We start from the raw sequence: 23,551 nt of genomic DNA, 5'->3' as shown, positions 1-23,551 counted from the left end.
GTAGCGCAGGGCGCTCTTCGCTATTCGCGACTCCACCGCAAGCGCACACACGGATCCCAACGCACATGAATACATCAATACACGAGTCTGCCGATACAGACAGAGAGAGAGAAGGGGCCAGCACAGTGGACACGACACTCGTTCTCATGCCCGCCATCCCGACACGTACTCATCATCCTCTGCATACATTTAGTGTCACCGCGTCCAAGCGCAATCATTAACATCGCCCGGGGTGCGCACGCCACGGACACAAACGTACAAAAAAAACATCGAATCGCACGTACGCATACACACGAATAGACACACACACACAGACACATCGACACACACACACACGTACACACACACAGACACACGCGTTTCGGCATACGAACGGTGGTATAAGACATAGACAGCACGCATAGGCACACACAAACGCGCGTATAGACGCATACGCATATTGACACACGCACAGACAACGCTGTTAAGCAAGGGTTGGGTTGGTGGTGTGGTGGTGGTGTGTGGTGTGGGGGGGGGGGCACGGGTGGTGTGTGGTGTGGGGGGGGGGCACGGGTGGTGTGTGGTGTGTGTGGGGGGGGCACGTGTGGTGGTGTGGTGGTGGTGTGGGGGGGGGGCACGGGTGGTGTGGTGGTGTGGGGGTGCACGTGTGGGGTGGTGGGGAAGCTGGGGGCGGTGGCTGTGACCGGCACGGGCACTCGGCTCGCTCCCTCGGTCGTTGCTGCTGTTGTTGGTGGTGTCCAGAGGCCGGTGACGGGATGGCGATCCTGGGCAGGTACTGGCCCCTGGTGCGATTCCTCGCCCCTCTCGCTGTCACCATCCTGGCCTCGGATCTGAGCGAGCAGGTGAGCCACCACCACCACCACACGCACGTGTACACCTACGCAACAGACGCACGCACATGTGCAAGATCTGTGTGTGCATCCACATGCTGACTGAATGTTTTTTTTTTATTAAGCATGTTTTTTTTTATACGAATAGTTAATTGTGATGGAACGTCGCCTATGCAAGGGTTGTCCAGCGGATACGTGCAACTCAATTCACATTTACTGCGGACAAACACCCTGCGTAAATTGCGCATACTGCATGTGTTCCTCGACCTATATAGCGTACACACATCAAATATTACGTCCACACAAGCATCAGCACATGGACGTATTCATGCTGATATATTAACAGACCACACGGATGCCAGGATGCCGGAGGAACGTGGCACTGCTGTTAGCGTGGCGTGGCCAGGGATCAGAATAATACTTTTAATTTTTATAGCCATCATTCATGCTAATATCATTCCATAACGCTGTTACATTAATTATAAAACGGACCAAATCCCACACAAAGCCACGACACGCACACACAACCGTAGATTGAGCAGGCATCATCCGTGGTGCACACAACAGAGAGATATGAACACTTTTTTTTGGCATTAAGTGCCATGCATGCCTTTAACTATTCCTAAACGTACATGAAGAGTAAACCATCGTAGTCTGCGCTCTACACAAAATCTATCCTGAATTCCTCTCGTGGTTAGCACACATGTATACATTGGCGCGTTCATGATATAATTGACTTACGTTATCTACGCACAATGATGGTTGTTGTTATTGGATACTCGCTGCCACCAGAGTATGTGCACGTTAGTACGTTCCCATGAACTGTACAATTCAAGTAAATTCTACATTCTACGTCACGTTTTGGGCCGACCTGGAATATCCGGTATTTATGGGTTAAAGCTGCCCCCAATATGTGATTTGCTCGAGTAACTCTGAAATTTACATCAACCGCCACTTTTTTCAAACCAATTTTAGTTGTCCTCCATGAACTCGAGTTCTAAGGAAAAATAAGGACTCAAGTTGGCAGTCCCTAGAAACGTGGTATATAATAGGGTTAAACGAAACAGGCCTTATGTATATGTCTGCAATATTCATAAATGAAAACATTTATGAAATTGAATTTTAGGATATATGTATGGCACCTGTTAACAAAAATGAGCAAATATTAATTATCTTACATTTGTAAATACGCAGATTATAGAATATCAAATTCACGGGACCAATACGTGCAAGTTGTTACTTGCTCGTGTGTGCACTGATAAAATTGTTAAGCTGTTAACACCATTGCACAGGATATTGGCAACTTCCATCAGGATGCTGGTTACTAAACGGTAGTCACCAGGAAGGTGGTTACAACCAACATCCTGTGCAATGCTGATGGCAGCATCATTTCATTTTTATCAGCACACAAGGAAGTTAAACTCTGTACGAATTTGCTTAACGCTTATTTGAGATGGAAAGTTCCATCTGTGACAAATTAACATTGTGCGCAGCTTTGTTACACTATAGGTAGTTTACTTTCGTGAAATGAAACGCTGCTTGTAATTTTCAAATTTTAAGTACAGTATCTGAATGTTTTACCCCAGGTGTTAAATCGTGGGATAGCGTCGATGAACAGCAACTCGGTGGAGACACTGGCCAGCTATGGCCTAGCCTACTCCCTTATGAAGTTCTTCACGGGACCCATGAGCGACTTCAAGCACGTGGGGCTCGTGCTCGTGAGCAGCCGGCGGGAGCGCTCCAAGGCCCTGGGCTGCATGGCCGTTACCGGTGCCATGGTGGCTGCCTTCCACATGCTCATTGGTCAGCAGATGCTCATCATTCTGGTTCTACCCCATCTGACCCGTGCAGCCAAATGTTGGCAAATAGTTCCTGAATATATTATAGCTGATTTTAAATTTGTGATGCTTCCACGCTCTTTATGGTTTTAGTTTTTATTTAGTTGCCGAGATTAGTTATGCAATAGCTTAGTCTTTTTAATTCGTAAGTCATAAGTAAACTTCGTAGCAAGATGAATAACTGGAGGAAATTGTGCAGAATAGGCACAAGAAGCAGAGTTCAGTGCAGACCCACTTTGCTCATTAAGTGACTTCTTGATGTTGTGGAGAGAGTAACCGTTTATAGTTGTGCACTAAGATGTAGTCAAATTATTGTCGCCTCAATACAGCTCACAGCTCAAAATGTATCGTGGTTGATCAATATTTCTTGAATGAATTTTTTTTTTGCTCAGCAACAACGACTGGGTGTAAAAATAATCGGCCTTTTTGTCAATGCAAATGCTGGGGAAAAGTGTGTGATGCGTTTACGTGATCACTAATGTGGAACTCTCATTGTTCACAGCGCTCACTGACTTGGGTTATTACACCATTGATCGGCTACATCAAGTGGACGAGGCTGTTGGGAGAAAAACGCGGCAGGCTTTTCTGTACCTGGCGGCTTATCCTCTAGTTGATGCCCTGGTGAGTTACTGGTGACCCATTACACCAACATCCAACTTAGGGCTCTTCCAGAAAAAAAAAATGTTTATCCAGAGAGCATTATGCATAACGTATACAAGTGCTCTTAAAAACACTTTTTTTAAATACTGTAGTTGCAGTTTAAAAATGTAAGCAAGGCAAATACTGTAGTCTTTGCCAACAATACCAACGATTTCAGCTGCATTTATATGTTCCCTTCAGGCGTGGACACATGTGGGCATATTGCTGAAGCACAAGTACACCATGATTGTAGGCGGTGCCTCCGTTTCTGATGTCTGCGCACAGGCAAGTCAGGCCGCAACACAGTGCATTCTTTGACATTTATGAATTTAAAAAAAATCTTCAGGATTAAGTTTCACAATTCGATCCGTTTAAGCCATGTCTCAACTACAAATGTTTAAAATGTGTCCATTGGAGGCAAAATGCTACTTTTTCTAACCTTTGGCAACCGGGTTGAGCTGCACTTACCAAAAATGTCTCTGTGTGTCGGCAGGTAGCATTTGTGACAGCGTTTGTACATAGCAGGATTGAGTGTGACCCGCTGCTGGTCCCTATCCTGGCCTTATACACCGGCGCCATGGTCAGACTCGCCATGGTTTGCCTTACCTACTACATCAAGGTGCAAGGCCTTCTTCTTAAGGAAGCCAGACCCGATGTGGTGAGAACACGATTGTAGACATTATTTCAAATGCTTTCAGAAAAATATTACAATAATGCCTGACTTATAGACCAATCGTTATTTGAGAATTTTTGAAGAATGTGCATAAAATAGTTATTCGTCCACATGGTTCTCTGGCAGGATTGTGACTGTGCATTAATGAACGCTTGGGGTGTATGTTTAGACAGAGGTCTCGGTGTGCAGAATGCTCAACTTCTGGTGGCCATTGGCACTTATACTGGCGTCCCAGAGAATCAGCCGGCCCATTGTCCATCTGCTGGTATCTCGAGACCTCCGTGGAACACCTGCTGCCACGGAGGTAATGCAACGATTGACATTCCATTACGTACTTGGTTACACTGCTTATATGTTTGTTGTTGAAGAAACTACAAAAAAGGTTAATGTGAAATAGTTAAATGGGGAAACCCGTGTGCAGTGAAATGTCGCTTGAATATGTGTGCAGTCAAATAGTCATTGTAAACAAAACAAGCAGTGTCGTTGTGGAGAATGTACGTAAAAATAAACAGCTCATACGGCTAAATCTTGACTTAAAGCGTTCGTGACTGCAGGAATTTATATTCTTTAGGTCTTTCGGTGAAAAAATATAGCGGGAGAGCTATATTTTTTCACCTGATGACGATTGCTTGTGTTGCGACCGAAACATCGTGATATTTTTTTATTATTTTTCTATCTACGTGGCTTTACCGTAACAAATGTAAAGTATTTTTACACATCCCATCAGCCATCTGGCACTCTGGGAGTGCATAATCTCAGCAGGATAAAATAATACAACTTTGGACCTGTTTTGACATTCAGCGTTTCACAAGCCTACCCGCAGCAATGTTAGCCAACTGCAAGATTTCGATAGGCAAGGACCCTCCCCACCAGATGCGGTCCCAGTTCGACGAAAAAACAGACAATGCAAAACGAAATAATCATCAGCATCGTGGAGAGTACAAACGACAAGATAAATAAGCAGAGAATGAATTCATGATTCTCCTATTGGGATGCTCAGTGTCGAGGCCAATTTGCTTGTGTTGAACACATCCTGCTGACATGATGCAATCCTAGAAGGCCTTGGGGCTAACGGGATATGTAAACATTTGTTATTTTTTTTCTTTTACATGGAGGAACAGATATGTGAAAGAGGCTGTCGTTTGCTTATTTACTATCTTGTCCACTGTAGAGATATTTTAAAATATAGTTATGGGTATGATGTGTAAATCTGATTTCATACTCTGCCAAGTCCTGTTACAAGTGCAGCCTGTCACAAACACACTGCTTTATACACTGATTGCTGTGTTGCCTTCCTGTAGGCTGTAGCAATCATGACAACAACCTATCCAGTGGGACACATGCCTTACGGATGGCTCAGAGACCTGAGAACTATATACCCAGCTTTTTGCAAGGTACAACATTGAATCTGTATATTTATGTAAACATAACACGTACTTTTTATGTGGGAAATATCTGCCTCGTTAAAAAACCCAACTTATTTGTGTGGCTTATATACAACACCAATAGTGCTAAATGAACCATGAAGGTGAAAACTGCTCCCTCAACTAAAATGCAATTGCAAATGCGATGATTTATTACCCAATAATCCCATGGGGTTTAACACCACGCTGGAATCATATAACCAAACAAGAAAATGTATTTTCAGCCTCTAAGAATGTGCAGGATATACATTTGAAGGTCACTCATAATTTTTGCATATTTAGAAAATGCAGCCTATATTTTAGGGGTTTTACTTGTACAACAACTGTATGCTACAGACTAATCCCAGAAACCGCTCGCTGTCAACACCTGGAGGATACTTCTCTCCTGCAGAGATAAGGAACTTCACAGCAGCTTGTTTTGCTACTGCCTTCAGCGTAAGTACAATTCATGATAATTTTACCAATACAATTCTGGTGAATTGCCTAACAGCAAAATTTGTACTTTCTGATTCTGTTGTCTTTCGTATAAAACAATGTTCCCAAACTCTGCCACAGTTGTGCCTGCTGATGTTCTGGTTCCCTGGCCTGGCTCAGAAAATTCTGGTGACCATCATTGGGCTGGAGCCCACATTTGCCCAACGCTGCATTGTTCCACTTCAAATTTTTTCGTTCTTTCCAATCCCAAGTAAGTGCTCGCTTTTTCCAGCTGTGCATGCTTCCCATGTGCATCATCATGGGATTTGAAAAAACCCTCGACTATTTAAATGTCTTCCCTCGATGGGAGGACTTTCAAAACTAGAAATGGGTACACACCCAAGACAGCATCCACTATGGAGTAGTATAGAGATGCACTTGTGTTCCAAGAGATAGGCAGATTGTTGCATCGTCATACCCTTAAGAGTTAATGATGGCTATGGGAGGTCTTTGTCCAGCAGTGGATAGATCATGGTTGATTATGATGAGAATGAAATATTTACAATGGTGCGAGACCATTGGTACCTCATTTGCCAGTAAAAAATATAATTGTTTATTTACCCTTTCATCTGGCAACAAAACTGACACCTTTTTTACCCCGAGCTCTCATACTCTGATGGTGCATTGTCTTTGAGTTGTGCGCCTTTTGGCGTCATCTGGTCCAACCCATGTGAGACTAGGCTCTAAGGAAAGCTGTCTCGGGTGTGGACCAATCAACTTCAAGGACAGTGCATACATTATCAGAGTTATGTTTTTTGTTTGCATTATGACTGCAGGTATTGTAGTCTATGCAAACATGACTCCTCGTAAAAAAAGGTGTCAGTTTTGTTGCCAGATAAAAGGGTAAAAAAAAACAATTATCAATGGTGCGAGAGTTAAAAACAATGACCATGGAGTGAGAAGTTAGTACATCCCACCCTTGATCACAAATGACACATTTCATCTGAGCCATACCAGCCAGGGTCCACACCAAGGTTGATGCAGATGCAGTTATTGTTACTCACTGTTGGTGGTATTACCAGGACTTAAAAAAATAGCAAATTGTAATTTCTTGTATATTTCTTCTTTTAACGGTCAAGCGCTAAAGATTAAATATCTGTCCGATTTGGATTTGAAAGCTCAGCTGAAAATAAGGTTCCATTTGATTTTGCTGTGGTGGATTTATCATTCCTATTTAAAACATTAACCACATGCATTATTTATCTTTATGTCACAACCAGAGAGAATACTAGCTATCTCAAGACTAATTTAGTTTCCATTTTATTTATTTTACAATTTTATTATTTGTCGATCGACAATAATTATCTATATAAATTCAACGTTGCATGTTTAAATAATAAATCACAGAAATAAATGCAATAAGCAGGATTCAAAATCGCCTACCTTGTCACACTTTGTATCACCAAGGTCAATTCGATATTGTGCTAGAGCATTACCTTTTGCCACTGCTAGATACCGAGTGATCATCATGTCTCTTTCCTTCACAGTTACAATCCGTGCACATCTGAGTGGATGGCTCATGATGCTCAAGAAAACGCGAATCATGGCCCCAAGCCCGTTTATTCGACTCACTGTACTCGTTAGCTGCCTCCTCGCCCTACCCTACCTCGGGTGGGCATTGACACACAGAACATTCACAGAACCACAATGTACAAATCAGAAAACGCAACACATTTGTCAACAAATGCATCACAATGTACACATGCTAATTAGAGTGGTTTCTTGTGCAAATGAGCATCGAGGTAGCAATCAACTCCTGTTCATAGCCCTAAATTAATTATGGAAATTTCCCATTTCTATGGCAGGGCTAAGTCTATGTATATGACAACCACTTCATTTTCCCACAGTGGGCTGTCAATCCCCAAATACATACAGGTATTGTCTACTGTTTCTTAAGTTGAGTTCTTCTGTTAACCGATTGGTGCACTTTTTGTAACCTGAAACTTTCATTTTTAGAAGCATTTAATTTGAAAAAATAAAATGTATTTTTAACAATGACTTAAAATAAAAAGATAGTTTATTTTATACAATGTTGTGGTACACTGACCTGAACGAAATATTTGGATTTGATATGGCAAATACAATACTTAAGCATGTCTATGCTTAAAATGTGCACACTGCCAAACATTGGGCGTTTGATCGACTTCACTATGAGCGCCCAGCTTAACCATCTTTTATTCTAGTGTCAAACACATGCTTGCACATCAAATGAACACAAGTTAGACCATACATTATTCTTCAATTTGCTTCTCGAGTTTGACGGGAGATGTGACGGCTGTGCACACTCGGTGTGTGGTGGTGTGCAGTGTGCACGGTGCCGCTCTGGGCGTGGGATCACTGCTGGCGGCCTTTCTCGGCGAGGCCTTCTCTGTGATGGTTGCTTTCTGCTACATCTGCTACAAACAGGCATGGTTACCTATCTCTCTGCTCTAAAAGCATAAAAGGATAACTTCTTGTTGGGGATGGGAATTGAAATAAATTAGAATCCACTGCCAAATGAAGTTCAGATGGGCACATATTGCATGTATTATTCACAAGTAAATGTAATCACGTTAGAAACGTTGATACTTTTTAGAGCCATTTCTCTTTATTTGTGTTCTTGCTGTTTTTGAAGCCGCTTGATGTCCCAAAGGGCTTGCCGAGTGCAGAGACGTCCGAGCCATCAGACGAGAGCGACTGGAGCATTTACGATGACGGGACGTGTGAGCGTGCCACGCTTATCAGCGACACGACCGGTGCCACTACCGGTCCACACAGAAAAGGGCTGTACACATAGCAATACTCAGACCAGTAAAAACGGCAGCTTGCAACAGAGCAAATACTCCACCATTCTGAGAGCTCTCAATCAAGACAGTTGAGCTCTGGGCCACAGTGGTATCATAGATATGTAATTGGTCAGCATTTAAGGCAAAGGACCTCTTTACAGTATTGTGCAGCCTGTGTCAAAATATTAAAACACGTCTTTGTTGAGGTGGATATTTATTGAGGTTTTTAAAAAAAAATTATTTGACAGTTATTCATCTTTGGATTTCATTTGTGTATAAATGTTTACTAAATTTAATTCAGGTACGTATAATACATGTGCATATGACCACATTAGTTCAGGGGAAACAAGAAATGCCTTGATGTAACAAATTCACACCAATTTATTTGTAATATGTACAAGTTCTTAAAAATGTTTGTTCGTGACAAATAAAAAAGGCTTCTTACCATAGAATGAACTGTTGAAGGTATGCTATTATTTCTTAATTTTAAGTGTTTGAAATAAAAAACACAGCAACTAAAACCATGTGATACAATCTAAAGCCAACAAAGTCAATACATCTGCAACAATCTTTATTAAGCACAAGGCACGTTTATTGGTGTAGATATTTTCTGCAATTATTGATGGCAAACATATGGAGCAAGTCATATTCCAAAATCAGATTTGCTTAAAACCATCAATCTATGCACCGAACATTTTGCTGCATGGTTTCATAGAAGGCAGCTGATATTGTTCCACTCATACCTTTATCATCTCGTTGAATTGGATTTCCACTGTAATTGGCATCACTTTATAAAAGGCATGAACAGAAAGGAAACACAAGCTTCATTGATGAAATGCAAACCCATTGTAAGCACATTCTCGAATCTATATAATTTAGCACAACAGCAAATTCAAGCCATTTTATTTACCCTTTTATTAATTTTCCCGGTTTACTGTAAGTGTATCACTCATAGCAACACAACTGCATACTCTCGTTGAACTCATTGTCTCTATGAGAGTTATTGTTCCCTTGTACAAGACAGAGGTAATGATTTATATATACTTCCAGCATTAGAGCGAAATAAAAAAAACACCAGCTTGTAAAGCAACTGTACAATCGTTTATTAAAGTCATGAAAGCAGTTGTACTGAATTTAAATGTTGGGGATGGTCACCTTGTGATCATCATCTGTTTCAATGCCAACTTCCTCCTAAAAATAAGAAAAAATATATCAACATATTTTACAGTGAACATTGATATTGCTGTAGTTACAATCCAGTTTGGATTTATAAAACATCTACATGCAGTCCCATCTCTCAGTGATGTTCTATGTGTCAAATATCAGCTAGACACAGTATCTCAATCTTCAGTATGGTCATCATGGAAAGCATATAACCTACACATATCCTGAAGGTCTCAAGACAGGATTGCAAATATTTGGAGAAAAAAAACTTTCGTTCTTTCGGCAAAGTAAAGGAACATTTGCACTTACGTAAAAGTGTTTTTTTGTCTTAGGGTAGCCTTCCAAAACTGCATCAATCATATCTGTAGCCTGTAAAATAAGATTAACCAATATTTTACAACATATCTTTAAGGAAATGTACAATACCAAATTAAGTCCCAGTTCAATGCAACGTTGCTTTGGTAAATTAAACCACACCCAGCCGATGCATCAGCCATACCATTCTCTTTCTTCTTCTCCACTCCTTCACATATTGAACTCTATGTTTGTACACCTACAAAGGAACAAAAACTTCAATATTTTAAACAATACATCTTATTTATCAACAGAAGATTCTAGATCTAACGTAGCAGTCAGAATTTGCTTATACAACGGCACATACCGCATAAAATCCATCATAAATGTACCTCTTCCTTCTCCTCCGGCGTGACGACATGAGAAGAGTTTTTGATCGTGTTGAGCCGCTCCTCTAGTGCGGAGCAGTCTGCACGCAGCCGCTCTGTCTCCCCCTTTAGGTCTTCAGTGACCATGGAGTTAGTCAATCCTCGCAGTTCTACACACACACAGCCAATGTTTACGGCTCTTGCCTTGCTTCATGATGATCATGGACAGCAGGGTGGTGCAGTGGTATCACTTTTGCCTCACACCAAGGAGCTGGTTTAAATTCCTGACTCGGGTGGCTTTCTGTGTGGAGTTTGTATGTTCGTTCCTTATTCTGCATGGGTTTCCTCTGGGTTATCTGGTTTCTTCCCATAGCTAAAACCAAAAAAAGGCATTGGTGTTGAATACAACCCCAATGCTGGAAACAGCATGGCTTTCTTGGGTGATTGATGAAGGAATTAGTATGAGCTATGGGTAATCCACTGCTGGATGAAGGCCTCCCGAAGCTGCTGTGTTTCATATTGACATAAAACATTCTGATTCTTTACAGCATTACAATGTGGGTACCTTACAAAATTATGTTTATTTCTAAAACTAAGGTTTTACTTCTAAGATTCACCTTGGCCAGGTCCCCATGTTGTATAAATCATCATCAGATCTCTTTCAGATGTACAATACCTGACAGTACGTATATGATTGGATACTACTATTCTCACACATACAGGAGCATACATTTGTGCATGCTGTCACACATATTACAAACGCACCCCACGTATTTCAGTTAAACACAGCAAGGTAACACATGCAATACTGGTAAAAAGAGGAACTCTTACTCTATATGAACCAAATTATTTATGAAGCATAAGCAAATGTCAGATTATTTCCCCATCAGTTGCCATTCCATTTAATTTCCGTAGATTCATAATAATAATGCACAAGGTTAAATATTTGCCTGAAGTGCACAACTGTATATGCACCACACAAACCTACACATTGTCAGGGAATACTTGGCAGTGCAGTGGGGCAATGTAGCAGTATGCCTTACCTGTCTCCAGCTCCTTGCAGACCTGCTGATTCTCCTTTATCCCTTGATTGAGCTCCACGACCTTCTGATCCAGGTCCTTCAGTTCATTATCTGCAACTATCGGAAACTGATCCTAAAAAAAAATCAAACAATAGTTTGTCATAATTTTCAGCAATTTCCATAGACAACAAAAAAAGTATTTGTTCAAGTACATTTTTCCAATTGATAATTTACACGGGTATAAACACGAAGGATTCTTACATCTCTAATTTGCTAAATGCATTAAGGAAATGTCTTAAATGCCAGCTTTGTGTGGGGAAAAAAGTGTTGGTTTTTCACCTGGTTGGCAAAGTAAATCTTCTGCTTTCCATAAACTTTCTCTTTGATCTGCCCTTCCTGAGCAAGTTGGTCCAGGGCTTTTACCACAGCCTGTGTGAACAATTACAGGACACCAGGTATAAACAGATATACTGAAAAAAAGCCAGCATGCACTTTGAAATAACATTTGTAAACGGTCGATTTGTGAGGATATTTTCCTATTGTTTTTGAAAAAAAAACGTGCATCTGTCAAATGCTCACCGTCTTTCCGAATGCATGTTGCTTGTTCAGGTTTCCCTGTATATCTTGAGCACTGTATGGGCGATTCTGGTGATTCAGGTAATTTAAAATCACTCCGGGGGCTGATAAGACAGAAAAATTGTCATCTCACATTAAACATGTAAAATTTCGGTCTATCAATGTACCAATTCCAGAAATGTGAACATTTAAGGGTGCAAATGCCACACAGACTGCTGCTGTTACTGTCAGGATTTATGCAAGGTCAACCTGTCTAAGCCACGTAAGCGCATCTGCTCTAACGTCAATAAGATTGAATGACGAAGAGCCCAGGGGCCTCTTGTCAGTCGACTGGGCAAATATTCAGGCCCTCTGCGTGGACGAGGCTGAAACAGGGCCCACTGCTCGCCTTCGCAGAGCTCAAGTCACGGCCACGATGAACTCTGGTCCCCAGTTTCCTCGCTACAGAGTGGTGGTGAGTTGGTGGAACAGAGCGGGCCCAGGGTGACACTCGCCTGTCGCGTCCTTCGCCTTGCTCATGGTGATGACCGGATCCTTGTTCACCTGCGGCAGCGCAGAGAAGCCAGACACCTCAGTCGAATCACCCAGACCCCTCACTCAGACAGCCCAAGTCACTCAGCATACATTGCCATTCATCAAGCAGCCAAGTCACTCTCCAGACAGCTCAGTCACTCACTCACGACTACATAGTTACCCAAGGGGTCGCTCACCTGCCAGCCTATACCCTCAGCGGACAAGGTCACCGATTCAGGTCGTCGGGTCAGGCACTGTGGCTCACTGGACACTCACCAGGCAGCCGAGTCGCTCACCAAGCGCGTTGTCATTGACACGAGTAGTGTACAGTTATTTACCGAGTTGAGTTAATTATTGTAACACGAGTTGTTAGGTTGTGTGCGTATTTGTAGGGTGCTAGGAGTTAGTGTGTGAGCGTTAGTGGCTGTCGGTGGCTGTGTTAGTGGCTTTGTCAGTGACTGTGTCAGTGGCTGTATCAGTGGCTGTGTCAGTGACTATGGTTAGTGACTGTACTAGTGACTGTACTAGTGACTGTGTTAGTGACTGTACTAGTGACTGTACTAGTGACTGTGTCAGTGACTGTACTAGTGACTGTACTAGTGACTGTACTAGTGACTGTGTTAGTGACTGTACTAGTAACTGTACTAGTGACTGTGTCAGTGGCTGTACTAGTGACTGTACTAGTGACTGTGTTAGTGACTGTGTTAGTGACTGTGTTAGTGACTGTGCTAGTGACTGTGCTAGTGACTGTGCTAGTGACTGTACTAGTGACTGTACTAGTGACTGTGGTAGCGACTGTACTAGTGACTGTACTAGTGACTGTACTAGTGACTGTGTTAGTGACTGTACTAGTGACTGTGTTAGTGACTGTACTAGTGACTGTACTAGTGACTGTGTTAGTGACTGTACTAGTGACTGTGTTAGTGACTGTACAAGTGACTGTGTCAGTGGCTGTACTAGTGACTGTACTAGTGACTGTGTTAGTGACTGTGCTAGTGACTGTACTAGTGACTGTGTTAGTGACTGTACTAGTGACTGTGCTAGTGACTGTCAGTGACTGTACTAGTGACTGTACTAGTGACTGTGTTAGTGACTGTACTGGTAACTGTACTAGTGACTGTGCTAGTGACTGTACTAGTGACTGTACTAGTGACTGTGTTAGTGACTGTACTAGTGACTGTGTTAGTGTATGTGTCTGTGTTAGTGTATGTGTCTGTACTAGTGTTAGTGTATGTGTCTGTGTTAGTGTATGTGTTAGTGTATGTGTATGTGTTAGTGTATGTGTCTGTGTTAGTGTATGTGTCTGTACTAGTGTTAGTGGCTGTGTTAGTGTATGTGTCTGTGTTAGTGTATGTGTTAGTGTATGTGTCTGTACTAGTGTTAGTGGCTGTGTTAGTGTATGTGTCTGTACTAGTGTTAGTGTCTGTGTTAGTGTATGTGTCTGTGTTAGTGTATGTGACTGTACTAGTGTTAGTGTCTGTGTTAGTGTATGTGACTGTACTAGTGTTAGTGTCTGTGTCTGTACTAGTGTTAGTGTCTGTGTTAGTGTATGTGTCTGTGTTAGTGTATGTGACTGTACTAGTGTTAGTGTCTGTGTTAGTGTTAGTGTCTGTACTAGTGTTAGTGTATGTGTCTGTGTTAGTGTCTGTACTAGTGTTAGTGTCTGTACTAGTGTTAGTGTCTGTACTAGTGTTAGTGTCTGTACTAGTGTATGTGTCTGTGTTAGTGTATGTGACTGTGTTAGTGTATGTGTCTGTGTTAGTGTATGTGACTGTACTAGTGTTAGTGTCTGTTTTAGTGTATGTGTCTGTACTAGTGTTAGTGTCTGTGTTAGTGTCTGTACTAGTGTTAGTGTATGTGTCTGTGTTAGTGTATGTGACTGTACTAGTGTTAGTGTCTGTGTTAGTGTCTGTACTAGTGTTAGTGTATGTGTCTGTGTTAGTGTCTGTACTAGTGTTAGTGTCTGTACTAGTGTTAGTGTCTGTACTAGTGTTAGTGTCTGTACTAGTGTATGTGTCTGTGTTAGTGTATGTGTCTGTGTTAGTGTATGTGACTGTACTAGTGTTAGTGTCTGTGTTAGTGTATGTGACTGTACTAGTGTTAGTATCTGTACTAGTGTTAGTGTCTGTGTTAGTGTCTGTACTAGTGTTAGTGGCTGTACTAGTGTTAGTGACTGTGTTAGTGACTGTACTAGTGTCAGTGTATGTGACTGTACTAGTGTTAGTGGCTGTGTTAGTGTATGTGACTGTACTAGTGTTAGTGGCTGTACTAGTGTTAGTGTCTGTGTTAGTGTCTGTGTTAGTGGCTGTACTAGTGTTAGTGTCTGTGTTGCTGTATCGGCGAGTGCTCAATTTGTTGAACCTTGGCGCTTCTCTCTTGCTTCTAAATTGGCGCGAAACCCGACCACGTGACCAGCGAATCAGTCACGTGACTCTCCCGGTGAGCGGGAGGGGTTGGTGATGAGGGGCGGGGTTAGGGGCGGGGTTAAGGGGTTAGGGGCGGGGTTAGGGGATGAGGGGCGGGGTTAGGGGATCAGGGGCGGGGTTAGGGGGTGAGGGGCGGGGTTAGGGGATGAGGGGCGGGGTTATGTGGATAGGGGCGGGGTTAGGGGATGAGGGGCGGGGTTAGGGGATGAGGGGCGGGGTTATGTGGATAGGGGCGGGGTTAGGGGATGAGGGGCGGGGTTAGGGACGGGGTGTGCATTGGGGAGAGGGGGTGTGGGTTTGGGTGTCGGTTGGGGTGAGGGCGTGAGGGGCGGGGTGAGGGGCGGGGTGAGGGGGGGGTATGTGGCTTGGGGTGAGGGCGGGGTCAGGGCGTGAGGGGCGGGGTGAGGGGCTGGGTGAGGGGGGGGGGGTATGTGGCTTGGGGTCAGGGTGTGAGGGGCGGGGTGAGGGGGGGGGTATGTGGCTTGGGGTGAGGGGCGGGGTGAGGGCGTGAGGGGCGGGGTGAGGGGGGGTGGTGAGGGGCGGGGTGAGGGGCTGGGTGAGGGGGGGGTATGTGGCTTGGGGTGAGGGGCGGGGTGAGGGCGTGAGGGGCGGGGTGAGGGGGGGTGGTGAGGGGCGGGGTGAGGGGCTGGGTGAGGGGGGGGTATGTGGCTTGGGGTGAGGGGCGGGGTGAGGGCGTGAGGGGCGGGGGTGAGGGGCTGGATGAGGGGGGGGTATGTGGCTTGGGGTCAGGGTGTGAGGGGCGGGGTGAGGGGGGGTATGTGGCTTGGGGTGAGGGGCGGGGTGAGGGGGTGAGGGTGTGAGGGGCGGGGTGAGGGTGTGAGGGGCGGGGTGAGGGGATGAGGGGCGGGGTGAGGGGGGGGGTGAGGGGCGGGGTCAGGGTGGATGTGTTCACATCCCACACTAATTAAACACCAAGTACACGCAAGGCCAGAAGTGACAACATAGCTAAGCCTAATGTCTCCTTCGTGTATCTGTCCCCCACTTAATTTAATTGCGTTATAACAGTACTGTCATTGTATTCATTTGATGTATTTTATAAACCTATCAACAGTATTTAATAAGTAATAATAAAATGTTTGTGGTGCGTTGTTGCTTCGAGGGGGGCTCCGTTGTAAATTAATCCAGCACGTGCATCCACTCCACGTTCACCCATGGTTTAGTTGACTATTATTTCTATTATTTCTATTACTTTTATTTCTATTTATTTTTATTGTTTATTTTTTCCTACGTGACTTTACCGATAAAACCTAAGTATGAATCCTTGCAGTCACGAAAGCTTCAAATCTAGAATTGGTTGACTTTGATGGCATTTCTTCAAGACGGTTGTATAACACAGTCCTGTAGACATCTCAGGTAGTGTGAATATTGTCATAAAGGCACCGACAAGCAGTCATACCAGTATTAAACACGTTACTTGAGTTTCACAATCAAATATTTTTTTTTACTGAAGAAATCCAATGAGCTATCAAGTTCCTTTTCACAGATGTCCTGACAATCCAATCACTCACCAGACGCTGTCACTCATCAGATAGCCAAGTCACTCGTTGTCAGTACTTGTACTGTTAAAGTCCCCATTGGATTTTCATATCTCTAAAATGTGCTGCTGTTAGCGAGCACCTATTGAGATCGCACGTTGGGGGAGTGTTAGTGGTGTCCATGCACGTGGCCTGTATGGGATAGAGTGTTGCCCCCTTGCACGCGTGGGGGTTTCTTCGAGTTATAGAGGACTGCCTTTGTTTCTTCATCGCTGGTGTTCACCCACCTCACCAGGTCCTACTTCCTTTAATCGTGTTCGCACGCTAACGGCACTGCGTATTTTAACAAAAGGAGGAAATTCCGCATTCCTATGGCAGAGGCCAGTCCATCCAACCACGGTTGACGTTTCCCAAAGCGATTTTCATGTTTATCGACCCCGGTGGGATGACGAGCCGGCTCAACCCCGACGACTCTTTGTCACAAAATAAGCACGTGTCCTAGTTGAAGGCTTATCGTCCGCCTAACTAAATAAGCGACGGTCTTAACCTCTAAACAGCTGACAGTTGACGAGCATTGGTGCAAGGGAGCCTGACTGCTGCTGAGATACTGAATATTGAAGCCGGTTCAGAGTTTGCTTGTGCGGAATCAATGCTGCTGAAACAAATGCCCTCCCAGAAAGAAGGCAGTGCAGCTGATGGGATGTGTAAAGATACTTAAATTTCAATGTGGAGACACAACTATGCTATGATAAAGGACCATTGCCCGAAACGTCATGTAATTTCTATGTTTCCTTTTCAGGAAGTCTTGGCTCATGTGGTGGGGGGATTTTTTTTTCTACATGGGAAGGAGGGGGCTTAGTGTCTACTCATTTACTCTGCCCATATTAGTGTGTAGGTGTTTGCACACAAAAGCGAACATTGACACCCAAGCCCCGCTGTGGGGTGGCGGGGAACGTGGTCTCGTCCCGACACCCCCCTGGGAGACTCCACGCAGATTAATCCCAACCCAGACTGAGCGGCGCCCACCGCAACAGCTGTGGCAGCCACAGCCACTTCACGCCGAGGGGATGAGGGAGAATCAGACACGAGGTGTGAAGACCAGGGCAAGGGGCCCCATCTGCCCTGTCCAGATGCCCCCGCCGGGCAAACCCAGTGGGGTAGTGATAATTAACTCCTGATGAGAGCTTGAAGCCATCTCTGATTTGCGTGGAAAGTTTGTCCTTTATCTGCGTGATGGGCCACTGCTGTTAAAGTGGATAGGAAACGCTTACAAAAATTACACAGGTGGCTAATGCAGTAATATAGTAAGACCAACGTGTGCATTGTTTTAATACAAGGTCCGTAGCCATGGAGTCAACATTGGGGGGGACCAAATCTTCCAGGGGGTCTGGGGCCCCCCCCCCCCCCAGAAAAAAATCTGCCACCCTTCATCTTGCTCATGATGATACTCACTGTGAATGAAAGCTGACTAATAAAACTGCTTGCACTTTAATCAAAGAAACACTAATAATGTTATTTATCATAAGCAAGTACAGCTATACGGATATGCAATAAATGAAAGTTACTACAGTACAAATATCACATATGCAGCGCAACATAAATGATTGACACTTTACTCAGACTTCACGTGGGCTTTCTGACAAATATAAGGTAATAAAGACATTAACGTGAGTTGAATCCGCCCGTGAGCGCCACTGTTGGTCGCTGGGTGAATGTGTGGCTAATTAACTTCCCAAGTAACTTTTCAAATGGTTGATTGATTAGCAATCGCAAATCAGCCCGTTTTCACCAAAAAAGCTTGTTTCCACTCGACAGTGAGATAGCCTACGTAACACTCATATTACATTTTAGTTTTCCACTTTTTAATACATTTGAAAGTAATGAAATTGAGAGACAGGACAGAGTTTGACATTGATTGTACCTACCCACAGCAGTCGAGCAACGGCGTCTGCTGAGGCACGGCAACACAACTTGGACAAACCATACTCAGAACTGCAGTACACCGTAATACTAAAACCGGTAGTAATAATAATGGCAATTTGTTCAGTTTAGTTATGATTATGATTACATGTGCTAATGATTATTTCGGACGGCGGTGCGTGGTTGCCTGTCGGAGCATAGCAATTATTATTTAAAAAATATTTCTTATATCAATATATTGGGGGGGGGGACATTTTGAGAATATTTGAATATTGGGGGGGGGGGGGGATATGTCCCCCCCAATATATATTATAATTACGGCCTTGTTTTAATATAAAGCGACACAAAACACTAGACGTAGCTACAAGTACACAGGATCCAATCACGACAGAGCAAAACACTTTATAATTAACTAACAATGTACGGCACTCATTGACTTTACGTAATGCATGATGCATGTTTTCCTTTCAAACATACCTTTTGTAATTTTCTCAATCGGGCTGGCCACATAAAACACATTATTCTGTTATAAATAACAAAATACCGGACACTTCCACTGAAAGTGCTATACGCTATCAGCCAACGATCTCTCTCACGGTAAAAACTCAGAATCAACAATTTCAGAAAATGTTATCAATGTGAACAAACAAAAATGAGACTAAATTTGTGCTACGTATTTACATGGATCATTGTGGCTAAAAAGTTTAACAATGTGATTAGATATGGCCATTCAAAGTTATTTTCAATACAATACCGTCTTGTCTCTCAATGGACTAGGATGGTGGCACAGTGCTTAGCACTGAACATGGGCATCTGACCCAGAAATCATGGCCCAACTTTGGTCCAAAGGTTCCAAATCATGGCCCAACTTTGGTCCAAAGGTTCCAAATCATGGCCCAACTTTGGTCCAAAGGTTCCAAATCATGGCCCAACTTTGGTCCAAAGGTTCCAAATACTGTACATTCCAACGCTGGGATGTTCACCGGGGAGTTAGATTCCTGACCATGGCTAACATCAGTGGGTAGTGATATCGAAACCGATCCTGCACCCCCTTACCAATTTGCACTGACCAGTGCGGTGGAGTTATGGTCAAACAACCGCAATGACTGACACGACGAGGGAAGGCCTTTATCCAGCAGTTGATTGATACAGGAAAAACTGTAAGCTTTAAAAGAAATACTGTAGCGTTTTAGAAGTTTAAAATGTACAAATTATATATTTAAAAAGTATGCAATACTCCAGGTGCAGTCGATTTATGCGTGGAGCATGGAGAAGGGTTGCATGGTTGATCCTTCCCAGCCCTTGACGTATCTGTGGAAAAATAATACACACAAGTACAGGAATACGACGTTAGTATTATTTCAAATCAAGTATATTTGCTGATCATTGTCACTGTGCAGAAAAAAAAATCTCCCACTGTAGAGATTAGAGTACAGCAATTTACGATTACAGTACATATATCACATTACTTCGATTGACCATTTTTCAACATAAGATGCTGTGTTGCAATTCACTACTAATTTTTGTATGCACAGATTGCGAAACTATTACGATTTTCCCAAATGAATTGCTGTGTATACTATTTAAGAGTGCATAATGTGTTTAACATTTGTGAAGCATCACCAACTGTTGCACCGCAAAGGCAGAATTGTTTCAAATAAATGAGACCAAAGTATCTCTCAAGGGAGTCCTCTCTTGCCATAACAAGAATACAAAATAAAAACATTCGTTAACACATTCCAAGGACATGCAGCCAGCTTTCACGAGCATGGATTAGAATACAAGATATGTTATCCTTACCGGGGACTGTATTGCTCGAGTGGCGATTCAGACTTGTTTGGGGATGAGTGCGACCATGTCTCCTCGCTGTCAGATGCCCACCGTGGGTCAGGATCACAGTACACGTGTGAACAGCTATTCCACGAGGGTTCCTGTTTGCATACAACACCACCCCTCTCTTCCTCCACCGCTGCTCCATGCGAGACCCACTTTTCAAGAGGCAGTGGCTGGGATGCGAGCAGAGTCTGTGAAGCGTGCCATTGTCCCATTGTCCCCATTGCAGGGTGAACCAAATCTTCTTCCCACTTCCAGCTGCTGCCCGGAGACCGGTCGTGCAGGAGGGATGGAGGCTCGGAGCAGCTTTGTGCCGAGTCGTCTTTGACCTCCTGTGACCCGCCGGCCTCCCCGGTTCCATGCTGCAATAGGCGAGATAGCTGCGCTATGTAGCGGATGGTGAGTCGGAGTGTCTGGATTTTGCTGAGTGGACGACCGGCGGCCACCAGGTGAGGGGGCAGGATGCCCTGCAGTGCCCGCAGTGCCCGGGTCAATTTGCGCATCCGCAGCTTCTCACGCTCGTTCTTGCGTGCCCGCCTTACTCCAACACGCTGGTTGGGTTGGTTTTCTCTGAAAACGTTGTGTTTAAAAAAAAAAAACATGACCGTCGGTTACTTGCAGTCGATGCAAAGTGACCACTTGATTTGGTTTGGTTAAAATAATGCAATTCAGCGGGTGAAATAAAAAAATAAGCCGGTGTACTGCTGAAGCATTATTTTATTTCAAATATTTAAAATGTACAGCACAATATATGATTAATTAGACGTATTCTTGGTTCTTTCGGTAAAGTCACGTAGAAGGGAAACAATAAAATAATAAAAATATAAACAATAAAATTGTGTGTTTATCACATCTGATGATGATTGCTTGTGTTGCAGTCGAAACGTCGTGAGAATTTTATTGTTTTATATTTTTATTATTTTATTGTTTCCCTTCTACGTGACTTTACCAAAAGAACCAAGAATATGAATCCTTGCAGTCACGAAAGCTTTAAATCAAAATTAGACGTAGTTATTGTTTGCACTGAGACAATATTAACATTGTGCCACGTGCACAGACTGTGAACATGCAAGCCATGGGCAAGATAATGCAATTGGAAAATGTTCTACATTGCTTCAGTGCAATGTAGGAATTTTTGATTTCTTATAGTTTCATGAAAATTCAAGACAACTGCAGTATATTTCCATTTGTTTTCCTGAATATAAAACTACGTACTTTAAAGTTTACAGAGTTGTGCGCTGAAAAATTGTGCAATAAAGATACGGTGTGGAGTATAAATGAAACATATGGCACAGGAAAAGCAGATGTACAGTAAATAAATCCACAAATAAAGTATAATGTACGTATATTAACACTATTGTACTTTCTTAACATTACAGTACTCCATCAAATCGGATAAAAAAAGCATGTGCTATGTTCTATGGTTCTTTCGGTAGTCACGTAGATAGAAAAAATTAATAACAAGTAAATAAATCAAATAAAGTGAATAAAAATAATAAAAATATCACGAAGTTTCGATCGCAACACAAGCGGTCGTCATCCTGATGATGTTTTCGATCTACGTGACTTTACCAAAAGAACCATAGAATATGAATTCCTGCAGTCACGAAATTTTTAAGTCAGAATCATGTGCTATGTTCTTCATGAGACGAGAAATGGTTTCAAAGGGAGATACATACCGTCTGCTCGGAGCAAGTGGACCTGCGGTCTGAAAAGCATCCTCCCTTATGTCCAGAAACTCACAGCTTGCCTCCATGCTTCCGTGATAATTCTGTTGATGAAAAACCAAACATTCGTCAAACAAAGGATTCATAAAAGTGCATTTGTTTTATGATATATGGTTTGAAATAAATATTAAAAACGACCGTTCGTTATACCACAATTGAACAGACAGCATTTAGAATTCATTGGTGAAAAGCCTCTTTGCAATTTTTAAACAAACCCTCAAAAGTTGCACTTACCTATGCTGATGTGACCTAAGTCTTCACTACAGTGATGGAATAATTTTTGCGTAACAGAACTCACAATGGGGCCAACCCGTTAGCAGGAACAGAAGAAGGTAATGGACGAAATTGAAGACAGAACCACTCTGATGAGTCTTGTGCTGTAGTCCACGTTTATATGCAGTTGAGTTTGAGGGCTGGTGAAGGATTGGGAGGGTGAATGAGGGGTACTTCCCAACATGCCCTGCTGCAGCACATCAAAGCCACTTCTCTGCATGGTGTGAAATTGCCACTTAGCAGATGTCCGAGACACCAAAGTTCAATCGAAGCTGCAATGTGAAGGACAAAATAAATACACCCACAGTGAAATTTACTTAAGCAGGTTTAGTGATTGCACATTATAAGAGACTCGTTAGATAATAACACATAACATGTTAATTATAACAATATAACTGGTTATTAAAATATGCAGAGATAAATGCCCCGGGTAATGTTGATCACTGTGTATACAGAATGTTAATTTGTTAAGTGTGTATCGTCGGTGGCTCATTAAAGCCGAATCTTTTACGGTTTGCAGTTATCTACTGTGTAACACATGCAAGCACGCATACAAGAAGCACAATGTTCCCTCTTCTCTGCGTGACAGCTCTGTATCGTTGTATATATATGAGCCACATAGTATCTGTAGACGAGCCATCGCAAATTGCAATTGCATGAGTAAGACAGATGTGCAATTCCTCATACAATATCCAATTTTCCTTTATCTAACACACGTGTTTTTGAATTATACTGGAGTAATAAATGGACACCAAGCTTCACACATATTCCATCACTCTGACTGCATTAAGTGAAGCGTTTACAGTGACAACAGCAGTCTCACCAACGGGTTTACACTTAATTGATATTCACTTTTTTCTGTGGTGAGCATCAACCCAAGTTCTGTTTAAGCCTGACAGACGCGTGTTCATTAGCACATAACACACAGGTCATGGCACCGGTTTGTGCTGTACCGCAAGATTTCCCATGCAGGCCGGTGCCTAGCATGCTGTGTCTGTTGCTTCCCCGTCTGTCACCACCAGCATGACGCGACTGTCAGGGTCCACTTCAAACAAGCCCACTTCCCCATGGCACTGGTGTCTGACACCTAAAGTTTGCACACCATGCATACTCAGTGATGTTTTAAGTTTCACGCTCTCCCACAACCTTATATCTATTGGGAACTTTCAATTGAAAATGTGGGGTTATTTATCATGCTAAATTATTAGATTTTTTTTCCTATTTCATAAAGGCTGTTGATGGGGTTCTATGCTGAACGGTGGGTATCCAATGGAATTTTGAAATGGCTGCAGTCAC

At 43.1% G+C, this 23,551-nt stretch overlaps 3 protein-coding genes across 6 annotated transcripts; 1 reads left to right on the top strand and 2 right to left on the bottom strand.

Annotated features, from left to right (window-relative positions):
* Positions 1-591: 591 nt before the first annotated feature.
* Positions 592-8,805, top strand: LOC133345110 (mineralization regulator ANKH-like). Of its 2 annotated transcripts, none has more exons than XM_061555589.1 (12): positions 592-842; positions 2,417-2,633; positions 3,171-3,289; positions 3,509-3,592; positions 3,801-3,965; positions 4,150-4,284; positions 5,282-5,374; positions 5,741-5,839; positions 5,960-6,089; positions 7,366-7,489; positions 8,185-8,284; positions 8,493-8,805. In XM_061555589.1, the coding sequence occupies exons 1-12, from the start codon at positions 756-758 to the stop codon at positions 8,652-8,654; spliced, it is 1,515 nt and encodes a 504-aa protein (XP_061411573.1). In that variant the 5' UTR covers positions 592-755; the 3' UTR covers positions 8,655-8,805. The 2 variants fall into 2 exon arrangements, with proteins under 2 accessions (XP_061411573.1, XP_061411574.1); XM_061555590.1 differs by having other exon boundaries at positions 593-842; positions 8,511-8,805.
* Positions 8,806-9,731: 926 nt separating this feature from the next.
* Positions 9,732-15,033, bottom strand: PSMC3IP (PSMC3 interacting protein). Of its 3 annotated transcripts, none has more exons than XM_061555593.1 (9): positions 14,942-15,033; positions 12,562-12,610; positions 12,071-12,171; positions 11,831-11,920; positions 11,513-11,624; positions 10,494-10,639; positions 10,307-10,360; positions 10,117-10,176; positions 9,732-9,834 (listed from the first exon to the last, which is right to left on the bottom strand). In XM_061555593.1, the coding sequence occupies exons 2-9, from the start codon at positions 12,584-12,586 to the stop codon at positions 9,778-9,780; spliced, it is 645 nt and encodes a 214-aa protein (XP_061411577.1). In that variant the 5' UTR covers positions 12,587-12,610; positions 14,942-15,033; the 3' UTR covers positions 9,732-9,777. The 3 variants fall into 3 exon arrangements, with proteins under 3 accessions (XP_061411577.1, XP_061411578.1, XP_061411575.1); XM_061555594.1 differs by lacking the exon at positions 14,942-15,033 and adding an exon at positions 12,857-13,025; XM_061555591.1 differs by lacking the exon at positions 14,942-15,033 and adding an exon at positions 12,778-12,996.
* A 4,642-nt stretch (positions 15,034-19,675) lies between these two features.
* LOC133344933 (mesoderm posterior protein 1-like) lies at positions 19,676-22,056 on the bottom strand. Its single transcript, XM_061555262.1, has 3 exons — positions 21,935-22,056; positions 20,412-20,825; positions 19,676-19,733 (listed from the first exon to the last, which is right to left on the bottom strand). Exons 1-3 carry the CDS (start codon positions 22,009-22,011, stop codon positions 19,676-19,678), a joined length of 549 nt encoding a protein of 182 aa, XP_061411246.1. The 5' UTR covers positions 22,012-22,056.
* Positions 22,057-23,551: the final 1,495 nt, after the last annotated feature.

Source organism: Lethenteron reissneri, chromosome 21, assembly GCF_015708825.2.
Source record: "Lethenteron reissneri isolate LAM-NWPU_2019-01 chromosome 21, ASM1570882v1, whole genome shotgun sequence".
Taxonomy (NCBI): domain Eukaryota; kingdom Metazoa; phylum Chordata; class Hyperoartia; order Petromyzontiformes; family Petromyzontidae; genus Lethenteron; species Lethenteron reissneri.
Note: the sequence above shows the minus strand (reverse complement) of the source record. Positions and strands in the feature narration are given on the sequence as shown.

Coding starts and splice junctions, on each gene's coding strand:
- LOC133345110 (XM_061555589.1), top strand. CDS start 756: ATGGCGATCCTGGGCAGGTACTGGCCCCTGGTGCGATTCCTCGCCCCT. Junction 5,375..5,740: donor TATACCCAGCTTTTTGCAAG/GTACAACATTGA, acceptor TGTATGCTACAG/ACTAATCCCAGAAACCGCTC. Junction 5,840..5,959: donor GTTTTGCTACTGCCTTCAGC/GTAAGTACAATT, acceptor ACTCTGCCACAG/TTGTGCCTGCTGATGTTCTG.
- PSMC3IP (XM_061555593.1), bottom strand. CDS start 12,586: ATGAGCAAGGCGAAGGACGCGACAG. Junction 11,921..12,070: donor AACATGCATTCGGAAAGACG/GTGAGCATTTGA, acceptor TTGTTCACACAG/GCTGTGGTAAAAGCCCTGGA. Junction 9,835..10,116: donor AGACAAAAAAACACTTTTAC/GTAAGTGCAAAT, acceptor TCTTATTTTTAG/GAGGAAGTTGGCATTGAAAC.
- LOC133344933 (XM_061555262.1), bottom strand. CDS start 22,011: ATGGAGGCAAGCTGTGAGTTTCTGGACATAAGGGAGGATGCTTTTCAG. Junction 20,826..21,934: donor CCACTTGCTCCGAGCAGACG/GTATGTATCTCC, acceptor CAACGTTTTCAG/AGAAAACCAACCCAACCAGC. Junction 19,734..20,411: donor CAGCCACTGCCTCTTGAAAA/GTGGGTCTCGCA, acceptor ATTTTTCCACAG/ATACGTCAAGGGCTGGGAAG.